Below are 26,756 nucleotides of genomic sequence, written 5' to 3'. Positions count from 1 at the left end.
GACATTACAGCAAGCATTAGGAACTCGTCTAGACATGAGTACTGCCTATCATCCACAAACTGATGGGCAGAGCGAAAGGACGATACAAACGATTGAAGACATGCTACGAGCATGTGTTATTGATTTCGGAAACAGTTGGGATCGACATCTACCGTTAGCAGAATTTTCCTACAACAACAGCTACCATTCAAGCATTGAGATGGCGCCGTTTGAAGCACTTTATGGTAGAAAGTGCAGGTCTCTGATTTGTTGGAGTGAAGTGGGGAATAGACAGATTACGGGTCCGGAGATTATACAAGAAACTACCGAGAAGATCATCCAAATTCAGCAACGGTTGAAAACCGCCCAAAGTCGACAAAAGAGCTACGCCGACATTAAAAGAAAAGATATAGAATTTGAAATTAGAGAGATGGTCATGCTTAAGGTTGCACCTTGGAAAGGCGTTGTTCGATTTGGTAAACGAGGGAAATTAAATCCAAGTTATATTGGACCATTCAAGATTATTGATCGTGTCGGACTAGTAGCTTACCGACTTGAGTTACCTCAAGAACTCGCGGCTGTACATAACACTTTCCACGTCTCGAATTTGAAGAAATGTTTTGCTAAAGAAGATCTCACTATTCCGTTAGACGAAATCCAAATCAACGAAAAACTTCGATTCATCGAAGAACCCGTTGAAATAATGGATCGTGAGGTTAAAAGACTTAAACAAAACAAGATACCAATTGTTAAGGTTCGATGGAATGCTCGTAGAGGACCCGAGTTCACCTGGGAATGATAAGATCAGATGAATAAGAAATACCCACACTTATTTCCAGAAGATACGTCAACACCTCCAACTGCTTAAAATTTTGGGACGAAATTTATTTAACGAGTAGGTACTGTAGTGACCCGAACTTTTCCATGTTTATATATATTAAATGAAATTGATATTTACATGATTAAGTGTTTCCAACATGTTAAGCAATCAAATTTGTTAAGACTTGATTAATTGAAATAGGTTTCATATAGACAATTGACCACCCAAGTTGACCGGTGATTCACGAACGTTAAAACTTGTAAAAACTATATGATGACATATATATGATTATATATATAGTTAACATGATATTATGATAATTAAGTATCTCATTAGGTATTTTAACTATGAGTTATATACATAAAATTGAGTTTATTGATTTAAGAAACTCGAAACGATATATATAACGATTATCGTTATAACAACGTCTTACTAAATACATATGAATCATATTAAGATATTGATACACTATGTTTAATCATGATAAATGATAAGTAAACATGTCATTATGTATATTAATAATGAACTACATATGTAAAAACAAGACTACTAACTTAAGGATTTCGAAACGAGACATATATGTAACGATTATCGTTGTAAAGACATTTAAATGTATATATATCATATTAAGATAGATTAATATATCATAATATCATGATAATATAATAATTTAACATCTCATTAGATATAATAAACATTGAGTTAACAACATTTAACAAGATCGTTAACTTAAAGGTTTCAAATCAACATTTACATGTAACGACTAACGATGACTTAACGACTCAGTTAAAATGTATATACATGTAGTGTTTTAATATGTATTCATGCACTTTTGAAAGACTTCAAGACACTTATCAAAATACTTCTACTTAACAAAAATGCTTACAATTACATCCTCGTTCAGTTTCATCAACAATTCTACTCGTATGCACCCGTATTCGTACTCGTACAATACATAGCTTTTAGATGTATGTACTATTGGTATATACACTCCAATGATCAGCTCTTAGCAGCCCATGTGAGTCACCTAACACATGTGGGAACCATCATTTGGCAACTAGCATGAAATATCTCATAAAATTACAAAAATATTAGTAATCATTCATGACTTATTTACATGAAAACAAAATTACATATCCTTTATATCTAATCCATATACCAACGACCAAAAACACCAACAAACACTTTCATTCTTCAATTTTCTTCATCTAATTGATCTCTCTCAAGTTCCATCTTCAAGTTCTAAGTGTTCTTCATAAATTCTACAAGTTCTATTTTCATAAAATCAAGAATACTTCCAAGTTTACTAGCTCACTTCCAATCTTGTAAAGTGATCATCCAACCTCAATAAATCCTTGTTGTTTACAGTAAGATATCATTCTAAATCAAGGTAATACTCATATAAAAACTTTGATTCAGTTCCTATAACTATAACTATCTTAATTCGAGTGATAATCTTACTTGAACTTGTTTTCGTGTCACGATTCTACTTCAAGAACTTTCAAGCCATCCAAGATCCTTTGAAGCTAGATCATTTCTTGTTACTTCTAGTAGGTTTACCAACTAAACTTGAGGTAGTAATGATGTTCATAACATCATTTGATTCATACATATAAAACTATCTTATTCGAAGATTTGAACATGTAATCACTAGAACATAGTTTAGTTAATTCTAAACTTGTTCGCAAACAAAAGTTAATCCTTCTAACTTGACTTTTAAAATATACTAAACACGTGTTCTATATCTATATGATATGCTAACTTAATGATTTAAAACCGAAAAACACGAAAAACACCGTAAAACCGGATATACGCCGTCGTAGTAACACCGCAGGCTATTTTTGGTTAGTTAATTAAAAACTATGATAAACTTTGATTTAAAAGTTGTTCTTCTGGGAAAATGATTTTTCTTATGAAAATGAAACTATATCCAAAAATCATGGTTAAACTCAAAGTGGAAGTATGTTTTCCAAAATGTTCTTCTAGACGTCGTTCTTTCGACTGAAATGACTACCTTTATAAAAACGACTTGAAACCTGTATTTCCGCCTATAAACTTATACTTTTTCTGTTTAGATTCATAAACTTAAGTTCAATAGGAAACCATAGCAACTTGAAACACTCAAAACGGATTTAAAACGAAGAAGTTATGGGTAAAACAAGATTGGATAATTTTGCTTGTTGTAGCTACGTGAAAATTGGTAACAAATCTATACAAATCATATCCTAGCTAAATTATATTGTATTATACAAGTATTCTAATATATTATGTAATCTTGAGATACCATAGACACGTATGCAAATGTTTTGACATATCATATCGACCCATGTATATATATTATTTGGAACAACCATAGACACTCTATATGCAGTAATGTTGGAGTTAGCTATACAGGGTTGAGGTTGATTCCAAAAATATATATACTTTGAGTTGTGATCTAGCCTGAGACGTGTATACACTGGGTCATGGATTGATTCAAGATAATATATATCCATTTATTTCTGTACATCTAATTGTGGACAACTAGTTGTAGGTTACTAACGAGGACAACTGACTTAATAAACTTAAAACTTTAAAACGTATTAAAAATGTTGTAAATATATTTTGAACATACTTTGATATATATGTACATATTTGTTATAGGTTCGTGAATCGACCAGTGACCAAGTCTTACTTCCCGACGAAGTAAAAATCTGTGAAAGTGAGTTATAGTCCCACTTTTAAAATCTAATATTTTGGGATGAGAATACATGCAGTTTTATAAATGTTTTACGAAATAGACACAAGTAATTGAAACTACATTATATGGGTGAATGATCGAAGCCGAATATGTCCCTTTTGCTTGGTAACCTAAGAATTAGTAAACCGATCTACTAATTGACGCGAATCCTAAAGATAGATCTATTGGGCCTAACGAACCCCATCCAAAGTACCGGATGCTTTAGTACTTCGAATTCATTTTTATCATGTTCGAAGGATTTCCCGGAATGATAGGGGATATTCTTATATGTATCTTGTTAATGTCGGTTACCAGGTGTTCACCATATGAATGAATTTTATCTCTATGTATGGGATGTATATTGAAATATGAAATCTTGTGGTCTATTATTATGATTTGATAATATATAGGTTAAACCTATAACTCACCAACATTTTTGTTGACGTTTTAAGCATGTTTATTCTCAGGTGATTATTAAGAGCTTCCGCTATTGCATACTAAAATAAGGACAAGATTTGGAGTCCATGCTTGTATGATATTATGTAAAAACTGCATTCAAAAAAACTTATTTTTGATGTAATATATTCTTATTGTAAACCATTATGTAATGGTCGTGTGTAAACGGTATATTTTAGATTATCATTATTTGATAATCTACGTAATGCTTTTTAAACCTTTATCGATAAAATAAAGGTTATGGTTGTTTTAAAAATGAATGCAGTCTTTGAAAAACGTCTCATATAGAGGTCAAAACCTCGCGACGAAATCAATTAATATGGAACGTTTATAATCAATATGAACGGGACATTTCTAAAGTTAACCACCGCACCTATCTTATCTCTTTCCGAATACACTGATGATCCTATTACATATTGCAACGCCTCCAAACAAGGTTCTGGGTGTTTGTTAATACAACGAAGGGAAGTTATCGCTTACGTTTCCCGACAATTGAAACCTACGAACAAAAACCACACGATACACGATCTCGAACTTGGAGCCGTTGTCTTTACACTTAAGATGTGGAGACACTATCCTTATGGAACCAAAGGTACCGATCTCACTGACCACAAAAGCCTCCAACACATTTTTGATCAAAAACAACTTAACACGAGACCACGATGGTGGAGCGAAACATTTAATGATTATGACCGTGAACTTCGTTACCATCCGGGCAGGACAAATGTTGTAGCCGATGCCTTGAGCCAAAAGGAAGGAATTAAACCTCTCCGTGTTCGAACCTTGAACGTGATTATCCACACCAACCTCGCTAGTCGAATTCGTGCAACACAAAATAGAACCCAAATATGAAAATATTTCTAAGTGAACACCTGAAAGGCCTCCTCTCTCGACTTGAAATCAAAACACTGTAATTCGTTATTTTGCCTGAAGAAATTTGGGTACCTAATCATGGGGCTCGATCGACCTTCTCATCACCACGTACCGTGTTACATGACTCCGTTATTTTCGTTGCTACCATCTAAAAACTTCGAGAATATTGATAACACACAATCCAAGGATACATCTTTCCTCATTGACTTACCATTCTTATGCTTTCAATAAACGGTCAACTACTACTCAACTCCGAAATATATATAACTACGTATACTATCTCGTTTTCGCACACTTTTATCGACGAACTACAAAATGCTTGATATGCTCACATCGAGGAGGAAACTTCTCTCGCATTACACTCGTACTTCCGTGTAAGGAAACCTTTTATCTAAATTCTCGATGGAGAGAGAGACTCTTCACGTTATACTAGTATTCGCCTCGAGGGTGAATAGTCCTAACGAACATTTTCAGAAACCGATAAGAAACTTGTTCTAACAAACTTATTCAAAGCTATCTTAAAGAAATTCTATCTCGACACGGCGTGCCATTGCCATTTAATTTAGGATCGAGATACTCGTTTCACTTCTAAATTTCGGAGTGCCTTACAAGAAACCTTGGGGGACACGTTCAAACATGAGCAGCGCGTATCATCTACAAACCGATGGACCAAGCAAACGTACGATTCAAACCTTGGAAAAACATATCACGAACTTGTATTGTTGCCTTTAATTGATTCCTCTTACAACGATAATTTTCATTCAAGTATTAACGCCACACCTATTCGAAGCTTTATATGGCCGCAAATGTCGTTCTCCAAATTTTTGGGCCGAAGTAGGCAACAAGCAAACCACCGGACCTAAACTCATTCATGAAATAATCGTTAAGATCGTTCAAATCCAAAAAAGGCTCAAGACGGCCCGTAATCGCCGCTATGCCGACGTTAGACGTAAACCTCTCGAATTCCAAGTGGGTGGCCGCGTAACGTTAGAAGCCGCACCTTGAAAAGGTGTAATCCGTTTCGAGAAATGTAGAAAGCTAAATCCGCGATATTTTGATCCTTTTGAAATCTTGGAGCTTATTGGACCCGTTGATTTCAGTTTCGAACTCCCAACTCAATTGAATCCCGTTCATCCTACATTTTATGTATTAAACTTGAAGAAGTGTCTTGCCGAACAAGAACTTGTTATTCCTTTCGATGAGCTTATTATCGATGTCAAACTTCACTTCGTAGAAGGACCCGTTAAAATTGTGGATCGTGAGTTCAAAACCTTGTAAAAAAGCCGGATCCCGTTTGTTCGAGTTCGTTGGAACACCAAAAGAGAACCCGAGTTTACTTGGGAATGAGAAGATCCAAACGCAACGAAAGTACCCTCATTTACTCGGAGATCCGACGACGCAAAACCTCGAGGAGGAAGCGACGTTTACTACTTCTACCTAAATTTTGGGACGAAATTTCTTTTAAGGCGTGGGTAATGTAACATCCCGCATTTTTCCGTTAAATTATTTTAACGCCCGTCTTTTTTTTAGATAATATCTTTCGTTATCTAAATTCGTATCTTTCGTTAACTAACGTTCTTAATATTTCCGTTATTCGATTATAACATCTCCCGTTTATTCTTGCATATTTAAATTAATTCGTTTGGTTAATTCACGCACCCGCTTTTAAACTCGAGGGACTAAAGTTGCCAAGTGGGCAAACTAGTGACTAGGTCAACTAGTCAACCCATCCCTCCCCACCATTCATTTTCATTTCATATCTTTTCTCTTTTTCTTTCACCTATTACTTCCAACTTTGAATCCCTTTCATCTTCTCCACAAATTCATCATCTAAATCAAGAATAGGAAGCTAGCATCAAAACGAATCGTACTTTTGGAATCCTCTCTTCATCCTCTACGTTTTGGTACCAATTTCACTACTTGGAGTAAAGTTTCTAAAAACTCTAGATTTCTCTAAATTCGTTTTATAGACTTGAAATGGTGTTAGTTAGTGTCTATGGCTTGAGTCTAGCATGAATATGTGATTTATCTGCTCGATCTTGTTATTTTGCATAAACTAGTATGAACTTGAAATGGGTGTGTTTAATCTTGAGTTTTGGATGATTAAATGTTGTTTAAATGTTAAAGTTCATGTATTAAATGTGTTACTAGCATCGTTAGCTTCATTTTGGTATGTAGGTTGATTTAGAAAAACTTCGTTAGCATGATTGTTGATTTTATGATTTTTGGTTAGGGTTTGATAGACTTAAAACAAACTTTTGATGCATTGAATGCTTGTTGATGTTTTTGATAAGTGTTTAGTTGCAATGTATGTTTAATTACCTTCGAAACTGCATATCATATGTGTAAATTGGATTCCCGAATCACCATTTGCATTTTTGAGCTTGAAACGTTAAATAATGATCATTCGGCGAGATTTCGGTTATTGTAAATGATGTTTTTGTTTAATGAAATGTGTTTAGTTGTACTCCTCGTTAAATTACCTTTCTAACGATATAAGATACGTGTTTTGAATGTTTACGGTTCATTAGTTGTGTTTGAAAGAAGCTTGGTTCGTGCACTTGAAAATTCAGCAACAGCACCTGAAACCAGGGGCCTCGCTATAGCGAGCCCTGGTGTGCACAAAATCTCGCTATAGCGAGCAAACCCCTGACCAAACTCAATTTTTGATTTTTGCACTTTCGTTCCCGCTTACTCGCAACTCCATTTAACATGAAATTTTGCCAACATGCTTATATATGACTACGTTTTTATGTGTAATGGTCGGAAACCAGACCCGACCCCGTTGACTTTGACCAAGTTTGACCTTTAGTCAAACTTAACCAAACACTTATGCAATCGTTCTAACTTGCGTTTATACTTATATCATGCATGAAACTTGACAACGTGACTCACATGCTATATAATCGAGTCGTAACGAGCCATATGACTAATTGAACACATTTCGCCCGACCTTGTTGTAGTGACCTGAACTTTTCCATGTTTATATATATTAATTGAGATTGATATTTACATGATTAAATGTTTTCAACATGTTAAGAAATCAAACTTGTTAAGACTTGATTAATTGAAATAGATTTCATATAGACAATTGACCACCCAAGTTGACCGGTGATTCACGAACGTTAAAACTTGTAAAAACTATATGATGACATATATATGGATATATATATAGTTAACATGATACTATGATAAGTAAACATATCATTAAGTATATTAACAATGAACTACATATGTAAAAACAAGACTACTAACTTAATGATTTTTAAACGAGACATATATGTAACGATTATCGTTGTAAAGACATTTAATGTATATATATCATATTAAGAGATATTCATACATGATAATATCATGATAATATAATAATTTAAAATCTCATTTGATATTATAAACATTGGGTTAACAACATTTAACAAGATCGTTAACCTAAAGGTTTCAAAACAACACTTACATGTAACGACTAACGATGACTTAACGACTCAGTTAAAATGTATATACATGTAGTGTTTTAATATGTATTTATACACTTTTGAAAGACTTCAATACACTTATCAAAATACTTCTACTTAACAAAAATGCTTAAAATTACATCCTCGTTCAGTTTCATCAACAATTCTACTCGTATGCACCCGTATTCGTACTCGTACAATACACAGCTTTTAGATGTATGTACTATTGGTATATACACTCCAATGATCAGATCTTAGCAGCCCATGTGAGTCACCTAACACATGTGGGAACCATCATTTGGCAACTAGCATGAAATATCTCATAAAATTACAAAAATATGAGTAATCATTCATGACTTATTTACATGAAAACAAAATTACATATCCTTTATATCTAATCCATACACCAACGACCAAAAACACCTACAAACACTTTCATTCTTCAATTTTCTTCATCTAATTGATCTCTCTCAAGTTCTATCTTCAAGTTCTAAGTGTTCTTCATATATTCTACAAGTTCTAGTTACATAAAATCAAGAATACTTTCAAGTTTGCTAGCTCACTTCCAATCTTGTAAGGTGATCATCCAATCTCAAGAAATCTTTGTTTCTTACAGTAGGTTATCATTCTAATACAAGGTAATAATCATATTCAAACTTTGGTTCAATTTCTATAACTATAACAATCTTATTTCAAGTGATGATCTTACTTGAACTTGTTTTCGTGTCATGATTCTGCTTCAAGAACTTCGAGCCATCCAAGGATCCGTTGAAGCTAGATCCATTTTTCACTTTTCCAGTAGGTTTATCCAAGGAACTTAAGGTAGTAATGATGTTCATAACATCATTCAATTCATACATATAAAGCTATCTTTTTCGAAGGTTTAAACTTGTAATCACTAGAACATAGTTTAGTTAATTCTAAACTTGTTCGCAAACAAAAGTTAATCCTTCTAACTTGACTTTTAAAATCAACTAAACACATGTTCTATATCTATATGATATGCTAACTTAATGATTTAAAACCTGGAGACACGAAAAACACCGTAAAACCGGATTTACGCCGTCGTAGTAACACCGCGGGCTGTTTTGGGTTAGTTAATTAAAAACTATGATAAACTTTGATTTAAAAGTTGTTATTCTGAGAAAATTATTTTTATTATGAACATGAAACTATATCCAAAAATTATGGTTAAACTCAAAGTGGAAGTATGTTTTCTAAAATGGTCATCTAGACGTCGTTCTTTCGACTGAAATGACTACCTTTACAAAAATGACTTGTAACTTATTTTTCCGACTATAAATCTATACTTTTTCTGTTTAGATTCATAAAATAGAGTTCAATATGAAACCATAGCAATTTGATTCACTCAAAACGGATTTAAAATGAAGAAGTTATGGGTAAAACAAGATTGGATAATTTTTCTCATTTTAGCTACGTGAAAATTTGTAACAAATCTATTCCAACCATAACTTAATCAACTTGTATTGTATATTATGTAATCTTGAGATACCATAGACACGTATACAATGTTTCGACCTATCATGTCGACACATCTATATATATTTCGGAACAACCATAGACACTCTATATGTGAATGTTGGAGTTAGCTATACAGGGTTGAGGTTGATTCCAAAATATATATAGTTTGAGTTGTGATCAATACCGAGATACGTATACACTGGGTCGTGGATTGATTCAAGATAATATTTATCGATTTATTTCTATACATCTAACTGTGGACAACTAGTTGTAGGTTACTAACGAGGACAGCTGACTTAATAAACTTAAAACATCAAAATATATTAAAAGTGTTGTAAATATATTTTGAACATACTTTGATATATATGTATATATTGTTATAGGTTCGTGAATCAACCAGTGGCCAAGTCTTACTTCCCGACGAAGTAAAAAATCTGTGAAAGTGAGTTATAGTCCCACTTTTAAAATTTAATATTTTTGGGATGAGAATACATGCAGGTTTTATAAATGATTTACAAAATAGACACAAGTACGTGAAACTACATTCTATGGTTGAATTATCAAAATCGAATATGCCCCTTTTTATTAAGTCTGGTAATCTAAGAATTAGGGAACAGACACCCTAATTGACGCGAATCCTAAAGATAGATCTATTGGGCCTAACAAACCCCATCCAAAGTACCGGATGCTTTAGTACTTCGAAATTTATATCATATCCAAAGGGTGTCCCGGAATGATGGGGATATTCTTATATATGCATCTTGTTAATGTCGGTTACCAGGTGTTCACCATATGAATGATTTTTATCTCTATGTATGGGATGTGTATTGAAATATGAAATCTTGTGGTCTATTATTATGATTTGATATATATAGGTTAAACCTATAACTCACCAACATTTTTGTTGACGTTTTAAGCATGTTTATTCTCAGGTGATTATTAAGAGCTTCCGCTGTTGCATACTTAAATAAGGACGAGATTTGGAGTCCATGCTTGTATGATATTGTGTAAAAACTGCATTCAAGAAACTTATTTTGTTGTAACATATTTGTATTGTAAACCATTATGTAATGGTCGTGTGTAAACAGGATATTTTAGATTATCATTATTTGATAATCTTCGTAAAGCTTTTTAAACCTTTATTGATGAAATAAAGGTTATGGTTTGTTTTAAAATGAATGCAGTCTTTGAAAAACGTCTCATATAGAGGTCAAAACCTCGCAACGAAATCAATTAATATGGAACGTTTTTAATCAATAAGAACGGGACATTTCAGTTGGTATCCGAGCGTTGGTCTTAGAGAACCAGAATTTTGCATTAGTGTGTCTTATCTAGTTTGTTAGGATGCATTAGTGAGTCTGGACTTCGACCGTGTTTACTTGAAAAAATGATTGCTTAACAAATTTTGATGGAAACTATATATTTTTAACATGTGAATATTATGTGATATATTAATCTCTTAACACGTTTGATATTATGTGATAGATGTCTACTTCTAGAACAAGTCCCATTGACTCACCTAATAATAATGAAGAGTCAAATGTAAATTGGAATGATTCGTGGACTGATTCACAAGTTCCCGAAGAGGAACCGGAAGAAGAGTCGGAACCGGAAGAAGAATCGGAACCGGAAGAAGAATCGGAACCGGATGAAGAAATAGAACCGGTGGGAGAAATAATAAAACGGTTAAGTAAAAGAAAATCCTCAACCAACCGACCAAGGTTAATTATGGTCAATGGTGTTTCCGCCAAGGAAGCAAAATATTGGGAGGATTACCAATTCTCCGATAAATCGGATTCCGACGAGAATTCCGATGATGTTATAGAAATTACCCCAACTGAATTTAAAAAGGCAAAAGAAAATAATAAAGGAAAGGGCATAAAAATAGAGAAATCTAATTCCAACCCCGATGAACTTTATATGTATCGTCAACCCCCGAAGTCCTTAAGTTGTAACAATGACCCGGGAACCTCTAAACCACCAGGTTTTTCTAAACCAATGTGGATAACGACGGCTCGTATTAGGGGAACATCATATATCCCTAGAAACTTGGCAAAACGAACCAAAACCGAAGAAGAAGAAACAAGCGAGTCGGAATAAGATAGCTGTATTCGTGTGGTGTAATATATGTAATATAGTGTGCTTATGCTTTATGATATATGTAAAAATTGCTTGTATTAATAAGTATTTTTTTTTATGAATCTAACTCTTGTCTATTTTACAGTATAAAAACACAAAATGGATAGACAACCCAATATTTTAAGAGACCTACCCGGAGACATGATTGATGAAATCTTGTCTAGAGTCGGTCAGAATTCTTCGGCACAACTATTTAAGGCGAGATCAGTTTGTAAGACATTCGAAGAACGTTCCAAGAATGCCTTGGTTTATAAAAGGCTTTCGTTTGAAAGATGGGGGATATCACATTGGGAAATCCATAAGTTACGATGTGTTTACTTTGACGCATATATTGCGGGGAACCCAAATGCTATTTTACGCAATGGGTTAAGAAATTATTTTGACTCAATATATCCGAATATTGGACTTCGTGATTTAGAAAAAGCGGCTAACATGCAACATAAAGAAGCATGTTATGCTTACGGATTAGTAATGTTCGCCTCTCACCAAAGTGAGAACAAGAACATCGGCCTACAACTATTAAACAAAACGTTCCCACAAGTGACGGAGTCGGTAATTGGGGTAAGAAATGAGGTTTTTAGATTGTTACGGGACTGTTGGACATTACGTAACCCTCGTCCCTTTGACAATGTTACAACACGCTATCTTATCAACGGCCATAACGGTTATGTTCCACAAGACCAAGGATGGGAAGTAGTCCTAGTAAAACTAGAATGCATGACTTGTTTCTGGACGTATGAATTACGTGTCTTTATTGCCTTTGCTGAACGACTTGTGTACTAGCTAGAATTATCTTCACAACTATCTTGTATCAAAGTTATTGTGTGCTATATTTCATGCTTTATGTAAAATAAGCGGTATTGTAAGTTTGTAAAATATTGTATAAAAGTTTGAACGCGAAATATTATTATAATCAGTTTTTCATATAGAATTGTAGTAGTTGAATTGTATATTAGCTACTAAGTATGAACTTAACGGGTAGGTACTACCCGAATTTAAATTTATAAAACGCTAATATGAAGAAAAAGCTTTTATAAATGAGTTCATATTATGCTACGAAATACTATTAACTACTCTTAATATTCTGTATGATTAACTTGTTCCATTTGACTATTTTGAAGGAAATGGCACCGACTACTCGACACACCGTGAATATGAATGAAGAGGAATTCCGTACTTTTCTAGCTTCAAACATAGCCGCAGTATAGGCTGCGCTACATACCAACAATAACCTTGGAGCTAGCAGTACAGGAAATCGTGTAGGATGCACCTACAAAGAATTCACTGCCTGCAAACCTTTGGAATTTGATGGAACCGAAGGACCGATCGGATTGAAACGGTGGACCGAGAAGGTCGAATCGGTGTTTGCCATAAGTAAGTGTACTGAAGAGGACAAAGTGAAGTACGCTACACATACCTTCACAGGTTCTGCGTTAACATGGTGGAATACCTATCTAGAGCAAGTGGGACAAGACGATGCGTACGCACTACCGTGGTCAGCATTCAAGCACTTGATGAACGAGAAGTACCGTCCCAGAACCGAGGTCAATAAGCTCAAGACAGAACTTAGAGGGTTACGAACCCAAGGATTTGATATTACCACGTATGAAAGACGATTCACAGAATTGTGCCTATTGTGTCCGGGAGCGTTCGAAGATGAGGAAGAGAAGATCGACGCGTTTGTGAAAGGATTACCGGAAAGAATCCAAGAAGATATAAGTTCACACGAGCCCGCCTCCATACAACAGGCATGTAGAATGGCTCACAAACTAGTGAACCAGATTGAAGAAAGAATTAAAGAACAGACTGCTGAAGAGGCCAATGTGAAGCAAGTCAAAAGAAAGTGGGTGGAAAACGGTGATAAGAATCACCAATATAACAACAACAGCAATTACAACAATAATCGCAACAATTATCCCAACAATCGCAACATCAATCGCAACTACAACAAACGGCCCAACAACAACAACAACAACAACAGCAACTACAACAATCATCCCAACAACAATAATAACCGCAACAACAACAACAACCAGAAGCAGCTATGCCAAAGGTGTGAAAAGTATCACTCGGGGTTCTGCACCAAATTTTGCAATAAGTGTAAAAGAAATGGTCATAGCGCGGCGAAGTGTGAGGTCTACGGACCAGGGGTTAATAGAACGAAAGGAACAAATGGTGTCGGAACGAGTAATGGTGGAGCAAGTAGTGTCGGAGCAAGTTATGCCAATGTAGTTTGTTATAAATGTGGAAAACCGGGCCACATTATTAGAAATTGCCCGAACCAGGAGAACACGAATGGACAAGGCCGCGGAAGAGTTTTCAATATTAATGCGGCAGAGGCACAGGAAGACCCGGAGCTTGTTACGGGTACGTTTCTTATTGACAATAAATCTGCTTACGTTTTATTTGATTCGGGTGCAGATAGAAGCTATATGAGTAGAGATTTTTGTGCTAAATTAAGTTGTCCATTGACGCCTTTGGATAGTAAATTTTTACTCGAATTAGCAAATGGTAAATTAATTTCAGCAGATAATATATGTCGGAATCGAGAAATTAAACTGGTTAGCGAAACATTTAAGATTGACTTGATACCAGTAGAGTTAGGGAGTTTTGATGTGATAATCGGTATGGACTGGTTGAAAGAAGTGAAAGCAGAGATCGTTTGTTACAAAAATGCAATTCGCATTATACGAGAAAAAGGAAAACCCTTAATGGTGTACGGAGAAAAGGGCAACACGAAGCTACATCTTATTAGTAATTTGAAGGCACAAAAACTAATAAGAAAAGGTTGCTATGCTGTTCTAGCACACGTCGAAAAAGTACAAACTGAAGAAAAGAGCATCAATGATGTTCCCATTGCAAAAGAATTTCCCGATGTATTTCCGAAAGAATTACCGGGATTACCCCCACATCGATCCGTTGAATTTCAAATAGATCTTGTACCAGGAGCTGCACCAATAGCTCGTGCTCCTTACAGACTCGCACCCAGCGAGATGAAAGAACTGCAAAGCCAATTACAAGAACTTTTAGAGCGTGGTTTCATTCGACCAAGCACATCACCGTGGGGAGTTCCTGTTTTGTTTGTCAAGAAGAAAGATGGTACATTCAGGTTGTGTATCGACTACCGAGAGTTGAACAAACTTACCATCAAGAACCGCTACCCACTACCGAGAATCGATGACTTATTTGATCAACTACAAGGCTCGTCTGTTTATTCAAAGATTGACTTACGTTCCGGGTATCATCAAATGCGGGTGAAAGAAGATGATATTCCAAAGACTGCTTTCAGAACATGTTACAGTCATTACGAGTTTATGGTCATGCCATTTGGTTTAACTAATGCACCAGCTGTGTTCATGGACCTTATGAACCGAGTGTGTGGACCATACCTTGACAAGTTTGTCATTGTTTTCATTGATGACATACTTATTTACTCAAAGAATGACCAAGAACACGGTGAACATTTGAGAAAGGTGTTAGAAGTATTGAGGAAGGAAGAATTGTACGCTAAGTTTTCAAAGTGTGCATTTTGGTTGGAAGAAGTTCAATTCCTCGGTCACATAGTGAACAAAGAAGGTATTAAGGTGGATCCGGCAAAGATAGAAACTGTTGAAAAGTGGGAAACCCCGAAAACTCTGAAACACATATGCCAGTTTTTAGGACTAGCTGGTTACTACAGAAGGTTCATCCAAGATTTTTCCAGAATAGCAAAACCCTTGACTGCATTAACGCATAAAGGGAAGAAATTTGAATGGAATGATGAACAAGAGAAAGCGTTTCAGTTATTGAAGAAAAAGCTAACTACGGCACCTATATTGTCATTGCCTGAAGGGAATGATGATTTTGTGATTTATTGTGACGCATCAAAGCAAGGTCTCGGTTGTGTATTAATGCAACGAACAAAGGTGATTGCTTATGCGTCTAGACAATTGAAGATTCACGAGCAAAATTATACGACGCATGATTTGGAATTAGGCGCGGTTGTTTTTGCATTAAAGACTTGGAGGCACTACTTATATGGGGTCAAAAGTATTATATATACCGACCACAAAAGTCTTCAACACATATTTAATCAGAAACAACTGAATATGAGGCAGCATAGGTGGATTGAATTGTTGAATGATTACGACTTTGAGATTCGTTACCACCCGGGAAAGGCAAATGTGGTAGCCGATGCCTTGAGCAGGAAGGACAGAGAACCCATTCGAGTAAAATCTATGAATATAATGATTCATAATAACCTTACTACTCAAATAAAGGAGGCGCAACAAGGAGTTTTAAAAGAGGGAAATTTAAAGGATGAAATACCCAACGGATCGGAGAAGCATATTAATATTCGGGAAGACGGAACCCGGTATAGGGCTGAAAGGATTTGGGTACCAAAATTTGGAGATATGAGAGAAATGGTACTTAGAGAAGCTCATAAAACCAGATACTCAATACATCCTGGAACGGGGAAGATGTACAAGGATCTCAAGAAACATTTTTGGTGGCCGGGTATGAAAGCCGATGTTGCTAAATACGTAGGAGAATGTTTGACGTGTTCTAAGGTCAAAGCTGAGCATCAGAAACCATCAGGTCTACTTCAACAACCCGAAATCCCGGAATGGAAATGGGAAAACATTACCATGGATTTCATCACTAAATTGCCAAGGACTGCAAGTGGTTTTGATACTATTTGGGTAATAGTTGATCGTCTCACCAAATCAGCACACTTCCTGCCAATAAGAGAAGATGACAAGATGGAGAAGTTAGCACGACTGTATTTGAAGGAAGTCGTCTCCAGACATGGAATACCAATCTCTATTATCTCTGATAGGGATGGTAGATTTATTTCAAGATTCTGGCAGACATTACAGCAAGCATTAGGAACTCGTCTAGACATGAGTACTGCCTATCATCCACAAACTGATGGGCAGAGTGAAAGGACGATACAAACGCTTGAAGACATGCTACGAGCATGTGTTATTGATTTTGGAAACAGTTGGGATCGACATCTACCGTTAGTAGAATTTTCCTACAACAACAGCTACCATTCAAGCATTGAGATGGCGCCGTTTGAAGCATTTTATGGTAGAAAGTGCAGGTCTCTGATTTGTTGGAGTGAAGTGGGGGATAGACAGATTACAGGTCCGGAGATTATACAAGAAACTACCGAGAAGATCATCCAAATTCAACAACGGTTGAAAACCGCCCAAAGTCGACAAAAGAGCTACGCTGACATTAAAAGAAAAGATATAGAATTTGAAATTGGAGAGATGGTCATGCTTAAAGTTGCACCTTGGAAAGGCGTTGTTCGATTTGGTAAACGAGGGAAATTAAATCCAAGGTATATTGGACCATTCAAGATTATTGATCGTGTCAGACCAGTAGCTTACAGACTTGAGTTACCTCAACAACTCGCGGCTGTACATAACACTTTCCACGTCTCGAATTTGAAGAAATGTTTTGCTAAAGAAGATCTCACTATTCCGTTAGATGAAATCCAAATCAACGAAAAACTTCAATTCATCGAAGAACCCGTCGAAATAATGGATCGTGAGGTTAAAAGACTTAAGCAAAACAAGATACCAATTGTTAAGGTTCGATGGAATGCTCGTAGAGGACCCGAGTTCACCTGGGAGCGTGAAGATCAGATGAAGAAGAAATACCCGCATCTATTTCTAGAAGATTCGTCAACACCTTCAACTGTTTAAAATTTCGGGACGAAATTTATTTAACGGGTAGGTACTGTAGTGACCCGAACTTTTCCATGTTTATATATATTAATTGAGATTGATATTTACATGATTAAATGTTTTCAACATGTTAAGAAATCAAACTTGTTAAGACTTGATTAATTGAAATAGGTTTCATATAGACAATTGACCACCCAAGTTGACCGGTGATTCACGAACGTTAAAACTTGTAAAAACTATATGATGACATATATATGGATATATATATAGTTAACATGATACTATGATAAGTAAACATATCATTAAGTATATTAACAATGAACTACATATGTAAAAACAAGACTACTAACTTAATGATTTTTAAACGAGACATATATGTAACGATTATCGTTGTAAAGACATTTAATGTATATATATCATATTAAGAGATATTCATACATGATAATATCATGATAATATAATAATTTAAAATCTCATTTGATATTATAAACATTGGGTTAACAACATTTAACAAGATCGTTAACCTAAAGGTTTCAAAACAACACTTACATGTAACGACTAACGATGACTTAACGACTCAGTTAAAATGTATATACATGTAGTGTTTTAATATGTATTTATACACTTTTGAAAGACTTCAATACACTTATCAAAATACTTCTACTTAACAAAAATGCTTACAATTACATCCTCGTTCAGTTTCATCAACAATTCTACTCGTATGCACCCGTATTCGTACTCGTACAATACACAGCTTTTAGATGTATGTACTATTGGTATATACACTCCAATGATCAGCTCTTAGCAGCCCATGTGAGTCACCTAACACATGTGGGAACCATCATTTGGCAACTAGCATTAAATATCTCATAAAATTACAAAAATATGAGTAATCATTCATGACTTATTTACATGAAAACAAAATTACATATCCTTTATATCTAATCCATACACCAACGACCAAAAACACCTACAAACACTTTCATTCTTCAATTTTCTTCATCTAATTGATCTCTCTCAAGTTCTATCTTCAAGTTCTAAGTGTTCTTCATATATTCTACAAGTTCTAGTTACATAAAATCAAGAATACTTTCAAGTTTGTTAGCTCACTTCCAATCTTGTAAGGTGATCATCCAACCTCAAGAAATCTTTGTTTCTTACAGTAGGTTATCATTCTAATACAAGGTAATAATCATATTCAAACTTTGGTTCAATTTCTATAACTATAACAATCTTATTTCAAGTGATGATCTTACTTGAACTTGTTTTCGTGTCATGATTCTGCTTCAAGAACTTCGAGCCATCCAAGGATCCGTTGAAGCTAGATCCATTTTTCACTTTTCCAGTAGGTTTATCCAAGGAACTTAAGGTAGTAATGATGTTCATAACATCATTCAATTCATACATATAAAGCTATCTTATTCGAAGGTTTAAACTTGTAATCACTAGAACATAGTTTAGTTAATTCTAAACTTGTTCGCAAACAAAAGTTAATCCTTCTAACTTGACTTTTAAAATCAACTAAACACATGTTATATATCTATATGATATGCTAACTTAATGATTTAAAACCTGGAGACACGAAAAACACCGTAAAACCGGATTTACGCCGTCGTAGTAACACCGCGGGCTGTTTTGGGTTAGTTAATTAAAAACTATGATAAACTTTGATTTAAAAGTTGTTATTCTGAGAAAATGATTTTTATTATGAACATGAAACTATATCCAAAAATTATGGTTAAACTCAAAGTGGAAGTATGTTTTCTAAAATGGTCATCTAGACGTCGTTCTTTCGACTGAAATGACTACCTTTACAAAAATGACTTGTAACTTATTTTTCTGACTATAAACCTATACTTTTTCTGTTTAGATTCATAAAATAGAGTTCAATATGAAACCATAGCAATTTGATTCACTCAAAACGGATTTAAAATGAAGAAGTTATGGGTAAAACAAGATTGGATAATTTTTCTCATTTTAGCTACGTGAAAATTGGTAACAAATCTATTCCAACCATAACTTAATCAACTTGTATTGTATATTATGTAATCTTGAGATACCATAGACACGTATACAATGTTTCGACCTATCATGTCGACACATCTATATATATTTCGGAACAACCATAGACACTCTATATGTGAATGTTGGAGTTAGCTATACAGGGTTGAGGTTGATTCCAAAATATATATAGTTTGAGTTGTGATCAATACCGAGATACGTATACACTGGGTTGTGGATTGATTCAAGATAATATTTATCGATTTATTTCTATACATCTAACTGTGGACAACTAGTTGTAGGTTACTAACGAGGACAGCTGACTTAATAAACTTAAAACATCAAAATATATTAAAAGTGTTGTAAATATATTTTGAACATACTTTGATCTATATGTATATATTGTTATAGGTTCGTGAATCAACCAGTGGCCAAGTCTTACTTCCCGACGAAGTAAAAATCTGTGAAAGTGAGTTATAGTCCCACTTTTAAAATCTAATATTTTTTGGGATGAGAATACATGCAGGTTTTATAAATGATTTACAAAATAGACACAAGTACGTGAAACTACATTCTATGGTTGAATTATCGAAATCGAATATGCCCCTTTTTATTAAGTCTGGTAATCTAAGAATTAGGGAACAGACACCCTAATTGACGCGAATCCTAAAGATAGATCTATTGGGCCTAACAAACCCCATCCAAAGTACCGGATGCTTTAGTACTTCGAAATTTATATCATATCCGAAGGGTGTCCCGGAATGATGGGGATATTCTTATATATGCATCTTGTTAATGTCGGTTACCAGGTGTTCACCATATGAATGATTTTTATCTCTATGTATGGGATGTGTATTGAAATATGAAATCTTGTGGTCTATTATTATGATTTGATATATATAGGTTAAACCTATAACTCACCAACATTTTTGTTGACGTTTTAAGCATGTTTATTCTCAGGTGATTATTAAGAGCTTCCGCTGTCGCATACTTAAATAAGGACGAGATTTGGAGTCCATGCTTGTATGATATTGTGTAAAAACTGCATTCAAGAAACTTATTTTGTTGTAACATATTTGTATTGTAAACCATTATGTAATGGTTGTAAACATGATATTTTAGATTATCATTATTTGATAATCTTCGTAAAGCTTTTTAAACCTTTATTGATGAAATAAAGGTTATGGTTTGTTTTAAAATGAATGCAGTCTTTGAAAAACGTCTCATATAGAGGTCAAAACCTCGCAACGAAATCAATTAATATGGAACGTTTTTAATCAATAAGAATGGGACATTTCACTTGTGTCGTAACCGGTAATTGATACAACATATTTGTTTAGGTCAAGACTAACATTCGTTCTTGCACACGTTACTTTGTGAAGTACATTTACTTTCGTGCAATCAAGGTGAGATCATAGTCCCACCTTTTCAACAACTTTTACTCTTTAAACTATGGGATGAGAAACATATACGTATTATACTTTTATGCTTTGAACACAAGTACGAAAACAAACATTTCACGTGCGAGTTAGAACAAAAAGGCCTCAATTCAATTATCATTAGTTACACTTGCAGGGTGTAAACGTGAACTTATGTTATGTGATCACATGGGCTTGACAAGCCCTCATTCAGACGGTTCGCTACCATTAGCGGATGAAATATATTTTCGAGTGTATAGTGTAGGTTCTAACACTATGATAACGGGGTACGTGAACAGTTAAGTCTTGATATTTGGGTGCTCCACAAACGAACAACAACTTTGGAATGCAAACGATTTAGATAATCAACGTTATGGAAATACAAAATCTTGTGGTTCAAAAACAACGTTTACAAATACACCTATGATTTCACCAACGTTTTTCGTTCACAGTTTTCTATATGTTTCTCAGGTTCATACGTGGCTACTTGATACATGCTTCCACACACTTTGATTACTTGCTTGGGGTCAAGCATACATGCATACGCTAGTGATAGCACCTTTGGATTCAAACTTAAATGATTACATGCATACGCTATTGATAGCATTCGAAATTTTTCAACTTATATTATGTCGCAAGTTATTTCATTTATACTTGATAACTTTTGTAAACTTAAACTCTTTGTCGAATTATTTGGTAACTTAAAACTTTGCAAGTCATACACGTTTCAAATGAATGCGATATAATTTTGGTCAAACGCGTCTCATTTAAGGACTATGGCCACGTAACGGGACCTAAGTTAACGACGACGCCAATGACGTTTTTGCCGGGTCGTTACAAGCTCCTTGCACTAAGATATGGAACTTCTCGACTGAAAACTCATAATTCGTGCTCGCTTTTTATAAATTATGCTACTGGAAAAACTACCCGATCATCATTCCGCGAACGCGAAAAGTCGTGTAGTAAACATTTCACGATCGCGAACCTGAATATATGACTTATCTAACAGATAAACTTCAAATCACGCAGAAATCAACAAAAAACTGCTCAATTAACATTCCCGTGACTAAATCGCCAATCTTCATCAAATATGAGCAATAAATTTTCAAACATCACATCAATATCGGGTAAACGAGACCGATATTGCGAATAAAATGTATACAATTTGAACAATATCACCGTTTCAGAAACGTTAGAATATATATCGAGTGCAATGTTTAACAGGGTCGGATATGGCCTGTGCAACATGTGTAAATGCACAGGGCCCATAGTCTATGAGGGCCTATAAATTACTAATCACCCCAATTATATAAACTAAGACCCAATATCCTGTAGAATCTCAATATTTTAAAGCCCAACTCAATAGAGTTTAAACCCACAGTAGGTTTAATGACACGTTTTGTTAATTATTAATTACTAATATTATTAATTCATAATAACTATATAAAAAAAAAAAAAACTCAAGTGGCTTTATATTAATGAGACAAATTGTGCATGATGTTATATCCTAGAATTTGGTAGTCGTTTTTCTCTAAAATTTAGAATATTGACCCACTTATAATGGGCATAATTTAGGTGAACCCAATCTTAGTCAAAGGTGAAGGCTTATATTTTTGTGCACTCTTTTTATCACATATCATCGTCATTATCATAAAGTATTAAAGTATAATTAATAAATTGGCAATTTGGTAAAAACTTAAGACAAGTTGAGTTGATTTCAAAACAATTTTAATTGTATGTCCATATTTGTTACGTATCTGCGATTGTTAATCAAGTGAACTTTTTTTTAGGTTTGTAGAGTAAACTTCCTACCAACAAACATATTGGGTTCACACTAACGAGTAAAAGTCTACGATGACGAGTCCCCGAGCGACGAGACATGTAAACCGATGAATTGCGTACATTAGCGCCCATTTAGTCAAGAGCCAATTAATTCAATCTTAAGTATTAACAAGAATTAAATCTATCTCCTGCTTCATTGGGAATTCACTGGCCATTTATCAAGTTGTGAACTTATCAAACATATATTATTATAAACCTGTTAATGCATAATGCATATTCCTTATTAAAAATAATGACATGATATAAATATTATTAATTATAATTATATCCACATTTTAATTTTAAATTATTAAAAAATCTAAAAATAAATTAACAACGTGTTTTGCGGGGGCCAAATGGGATGAATAAATTAAATATAACCAAAATCGAACCTAACCTGTTTAACCGACTAAACTGACCCATGGTCAACGCGGCCAATCAACCTCACATCTCATTTATAACCCGGTTCTCCTATCAAACCAACCTATACCAATTCCCAGACCCGAACAAAAAATCCAACCGGGTCCTAACCCTAACGGATCGGACCAACCAATTCATGCTGCCGCCGCCACCTAACTCTACCACCACCAACCGCCAATCACGGCCACCACCACCACCACCACCAGCAGCTGCCTTCCCTCTTTACAAACACAACTCGTGGTCGCCGGACATTCTCCGAGACGAAGAATGGGTCAAACGGAAAGACAAACAACTACACCGCCGGAAAAACAAAAGCGTCACCGATGAAGATATCGATGAACTCAAAGCTTCAATTGAGCTAGGGTTTGGATTTAATGAATCAAATGACCGTCTTACTAATACTTTGCCGGCGTTAGGTTTGTATTACGCCGTTAATAAAAACTATAATTATACCATTTACAAATCATCGTCGGTGTCGTCTTCTTCTTCATCTTTGATCTCCGATTCCGATTTATCTGCTCAGGTCGACAGCCCTCAAGCCATATTTGACCGCGGTAATTATATATATTTTTTTATTTTTTATTTTTTTTTTTTCTAATCCGAGCTTGACTATTTCCTAATTGTAACAATATACGTTACTTTTGACCTATGTATAAACCAATTTGGTGCCCTAATTTTGACTACAATCGAATTGGCCTCGAAAGAATGCAAAATATGTTTCATTATGATATATGATATGGTTAAAAAAAATGTTACATTTTGACATGTTACTTGTGTTAACTTAATTTAAAACACTATAGTTATGTAGATGTTATCAAATAGCTTAAGCTTATTAGCTAATCTATCTCTGAGTTTTTATTACCATTTTATCAAGCATAAATCTGCCTTAGTGCAATAATGAGGGTTACGAACGAGTCACACTTTAATTATATAGAAAACGTTGCCGTTCGAAAAAGATAAATAAATAAAAAATTATATAGAAAACGTGACTACCACTAGATTGAGCGGACTGATACATCGTTGATCAATTGTCGATAGTTTATTGCGAATGAGTCGGGTAATCCGGCAGCCAAGTATGACAATGGTGTAGATGATCGTAGGGAGGAGCTGTAGGAATTAGGGTATATCCTCACCATTTTTTGATACCATTTTTGTATGTTATTGTGATTTGATAATACAATAAAGTTCATAAGTTTGTGTAGATAAGCTTTTAGCCAAACACATCTTTAGTTCAAGTTTTTTAAATTTGTGATTGGTATTTATTGATGCAGGGGATAATCCACAAACAATGAAGACGAGATTGAGGCAATGGGCTCAAGTTGTTGCTGTTTCTTTGCATCAATCGTCATCATCGCCATTATTGTATCCATGAAACTGAAAGCATGAAAACAAAAGCTTAATTGAAGAGCAAGGTTAGGAACATTAATAGCTAGATTGTAACTAATATTGATCTCAAATCACGCCTTTGTACATACCATCACATTGTTGTAAGCCTTTGAGAGGGAAACACGTTACTTAGAATATTTGTAAATTTACTTTTGTATCTGCTTTAATGTTTACTTCCATTTGTTTACAATTTTCTAACGACGGATTTCATTAAACAAGCGAAAGTAGCAACGAGCTAGAATGCAAAACTTACATGGGCTTCAAAATCCAATTGTTCCAACTAGTTAAAAAGTGACCTCTATGACCCAACTAAAAAGTTCTAAAGACACGTCAAGGTGTTTGTTGATGTATTGGTGGTGACCCGACCTCTCATTTATGAGGGGTTAGGGATGGCAATCGATCGTATATGGATTGGGTGAGCCTCTATCCATATCTATAACCATTTATTTTTTAAAATCCATATCTATATCCATTTAAATATAATCCATCCATCAACATTCATATGCGTTGGATGAAGCGGGTAAACGGATCCATATCCGTTGGATGAAGCGGGTAAACGGATGTCCGTTGGATGTTAAGTTTTTCTAAAAATATTCCTATTATGAAATGAAATCATCAAAGTATTTTTAACAGATATATATAATATATGCAAAATATACGAATTCAAACTATTCACATAGTTGTATCTTTACAATTTGTATTTTCGATAACATTTTAATAGTTTATAATGTACATATATAAGGATATGTAAATGTAAACACGTATATTTAAGTATATATGTATATATTTATATGTATATACATGTGTCGGGTGGTAAATGAATATATCCATGGATGAGAAATTATCATACATACCCGATCCTTTAATTTTTTACATCATCCATATCCATATCCACATCCATTTATCACCCATTTAGATCATCCATATCCATTTAAATGGATCGGATCGGATGGATATCCAATGGATCGAACATCCATTGCGTGGTTCGATCTCCATTAGCTGCTAAATATTTCTTTTGAGGTTACCTGTCTATTTCATGAGCCTCAGAAGTCTCGGACGTCGTTCATTTAAGCCTCACCTAAGGGATTTTACCACACGCGATGCCCCTATGGATTCGTCGTGGCCCGTTGGGGTTTCCACCTAAGTGGCAGTAGAATCATAATGGTTTGTCCCAGGAAATGTACTGGTAAGTGAGTTCCGACATTACATTCGGACCTTGTCAGCGACTCTAATTGTTGCTCAAGAAAAAAGTTCCGGAGAATTAGCTGTTCCATAGAGGTCACTTTGTTTAATGACCTCGATGGACTAAATAATAAAAAGAAACATAGGAACATTTTCAAAAAGGCCACATTATTTTTGAATATTGTAAGAATTAGAAATATCACACTCACGGTAACGCCATAAAAACCACAAAGTAGCCACAATGAGGGCATAAAATCGATCTTTAAAATCCGTAAAGGCTCGCCAAACTACTATCCAAGAGTTCCATTGAACTCCCGAAGAAACGTTTGAGTACCAATATCCTTTCAAACACGATCTGATTCCGTAAGCTACAAGCAAGCTCGCACTCAAAGAACGTGCGATTCAATGATTCCACACAGCCACACCTCGATCACAAATGGGGCAAATAATAGATTCGGTCAACAAGCCCCTTAAAGAGAGATTCAACCTAGAAGGAAGTGTATCCAATCTGTTTACATAATTTGTGCTTTCATGACTTCTCATTACTGTAAACCTATTGAACTTAGGTTCATTTTATATCATTTTGTTAATTTTTTCCTACCAAGACCATAGTTGTGGTCAATACGGTAGGGATCATTAAAACACCAAGCCATACAATTTAAAGACGGTCGTTAGAGCATTGAGAGGACCTTTCCCTAATACGGTAGGACCGGAAAGGACGCACCTCTGGTGTCACTGCAACCTCATTTATGAAGAGGCACCCTTCTCCCCAAGTTACAGGTTTATTTTATGTTGCTTCATATATTAATCTTCTAGTTTATATTAATGCAGTTTCTAATGATACGTCCATATCATCGTCCAGTAGCAACAACCTAGATACAAGGAAATGTTGTACGTAAATGACCACTTGTAATGGCTATGTGCCGGCAC

General features: G+C 34.9%; 1 protein-coding gene across 1 annotated transcript; it reads left to right on the top strand.

Moving 5' to 3' along the window:
- Positions 1-23,255: 23,255 nt before the first annotated feature.
- Positions 23,256-24,696, top strand: LOC139848413 (uncharacterized). The gene is made up of 2 exons (XM_071838150.1): positions 23,256-23,812; positions 24,530-24,696. Exons 1-2 carry the CDS (start codon positions 23,260-23,262, stop codon positions 24,628-24,630), a joined length of 654 nt encoding a protein of 217 aa, XP_071694251.1. The 5' UTR covers positions 23,256-23,259; the 3' UTR covers positions 24,631-24,696.
- Positions 24,697-26,756: the final 2,060 nt, after the last annotated feature.

Source organism: Rutidosis leptorrhynchoides, chromosome 5 (assembly GCF_046630445.1).
Source record: "Rutidosis leptorrhynchoides isolate AG116_Rl617_1_P2 chromosome 5, CSIRO_AGI_Rlap_v1, whole genome shotgun sequence".
Lineage (NCBI taxonomy): Eukaryota > Viridiplantae > Streptophyta > Magnoliopsida > Asterales > Asteraceae > Rutidosis > Rutidosis leptorrhynchoides.
Note: the sequence above shows the minus strand (reverse complement) of the source record. Positions and strands in the feature narration are given on the sequence as shown.

Bases quoted from the DNA above. Each gene is read 5' to 3' on its own strand.
- LOC139848413 (XM_071838150.1), top strand. From the start codon at position 23,260: ATGGTCAACGCGGCCAATCAACCTCACATCTCATTTATAACCCGGTTC. The intron at 23,813-24,529 runs GTAATTATATAT...TTATTGATGCAG, and splicing joins TCAAGCCATATTTGACCGCG to GGGATAATCCACAAACAATG.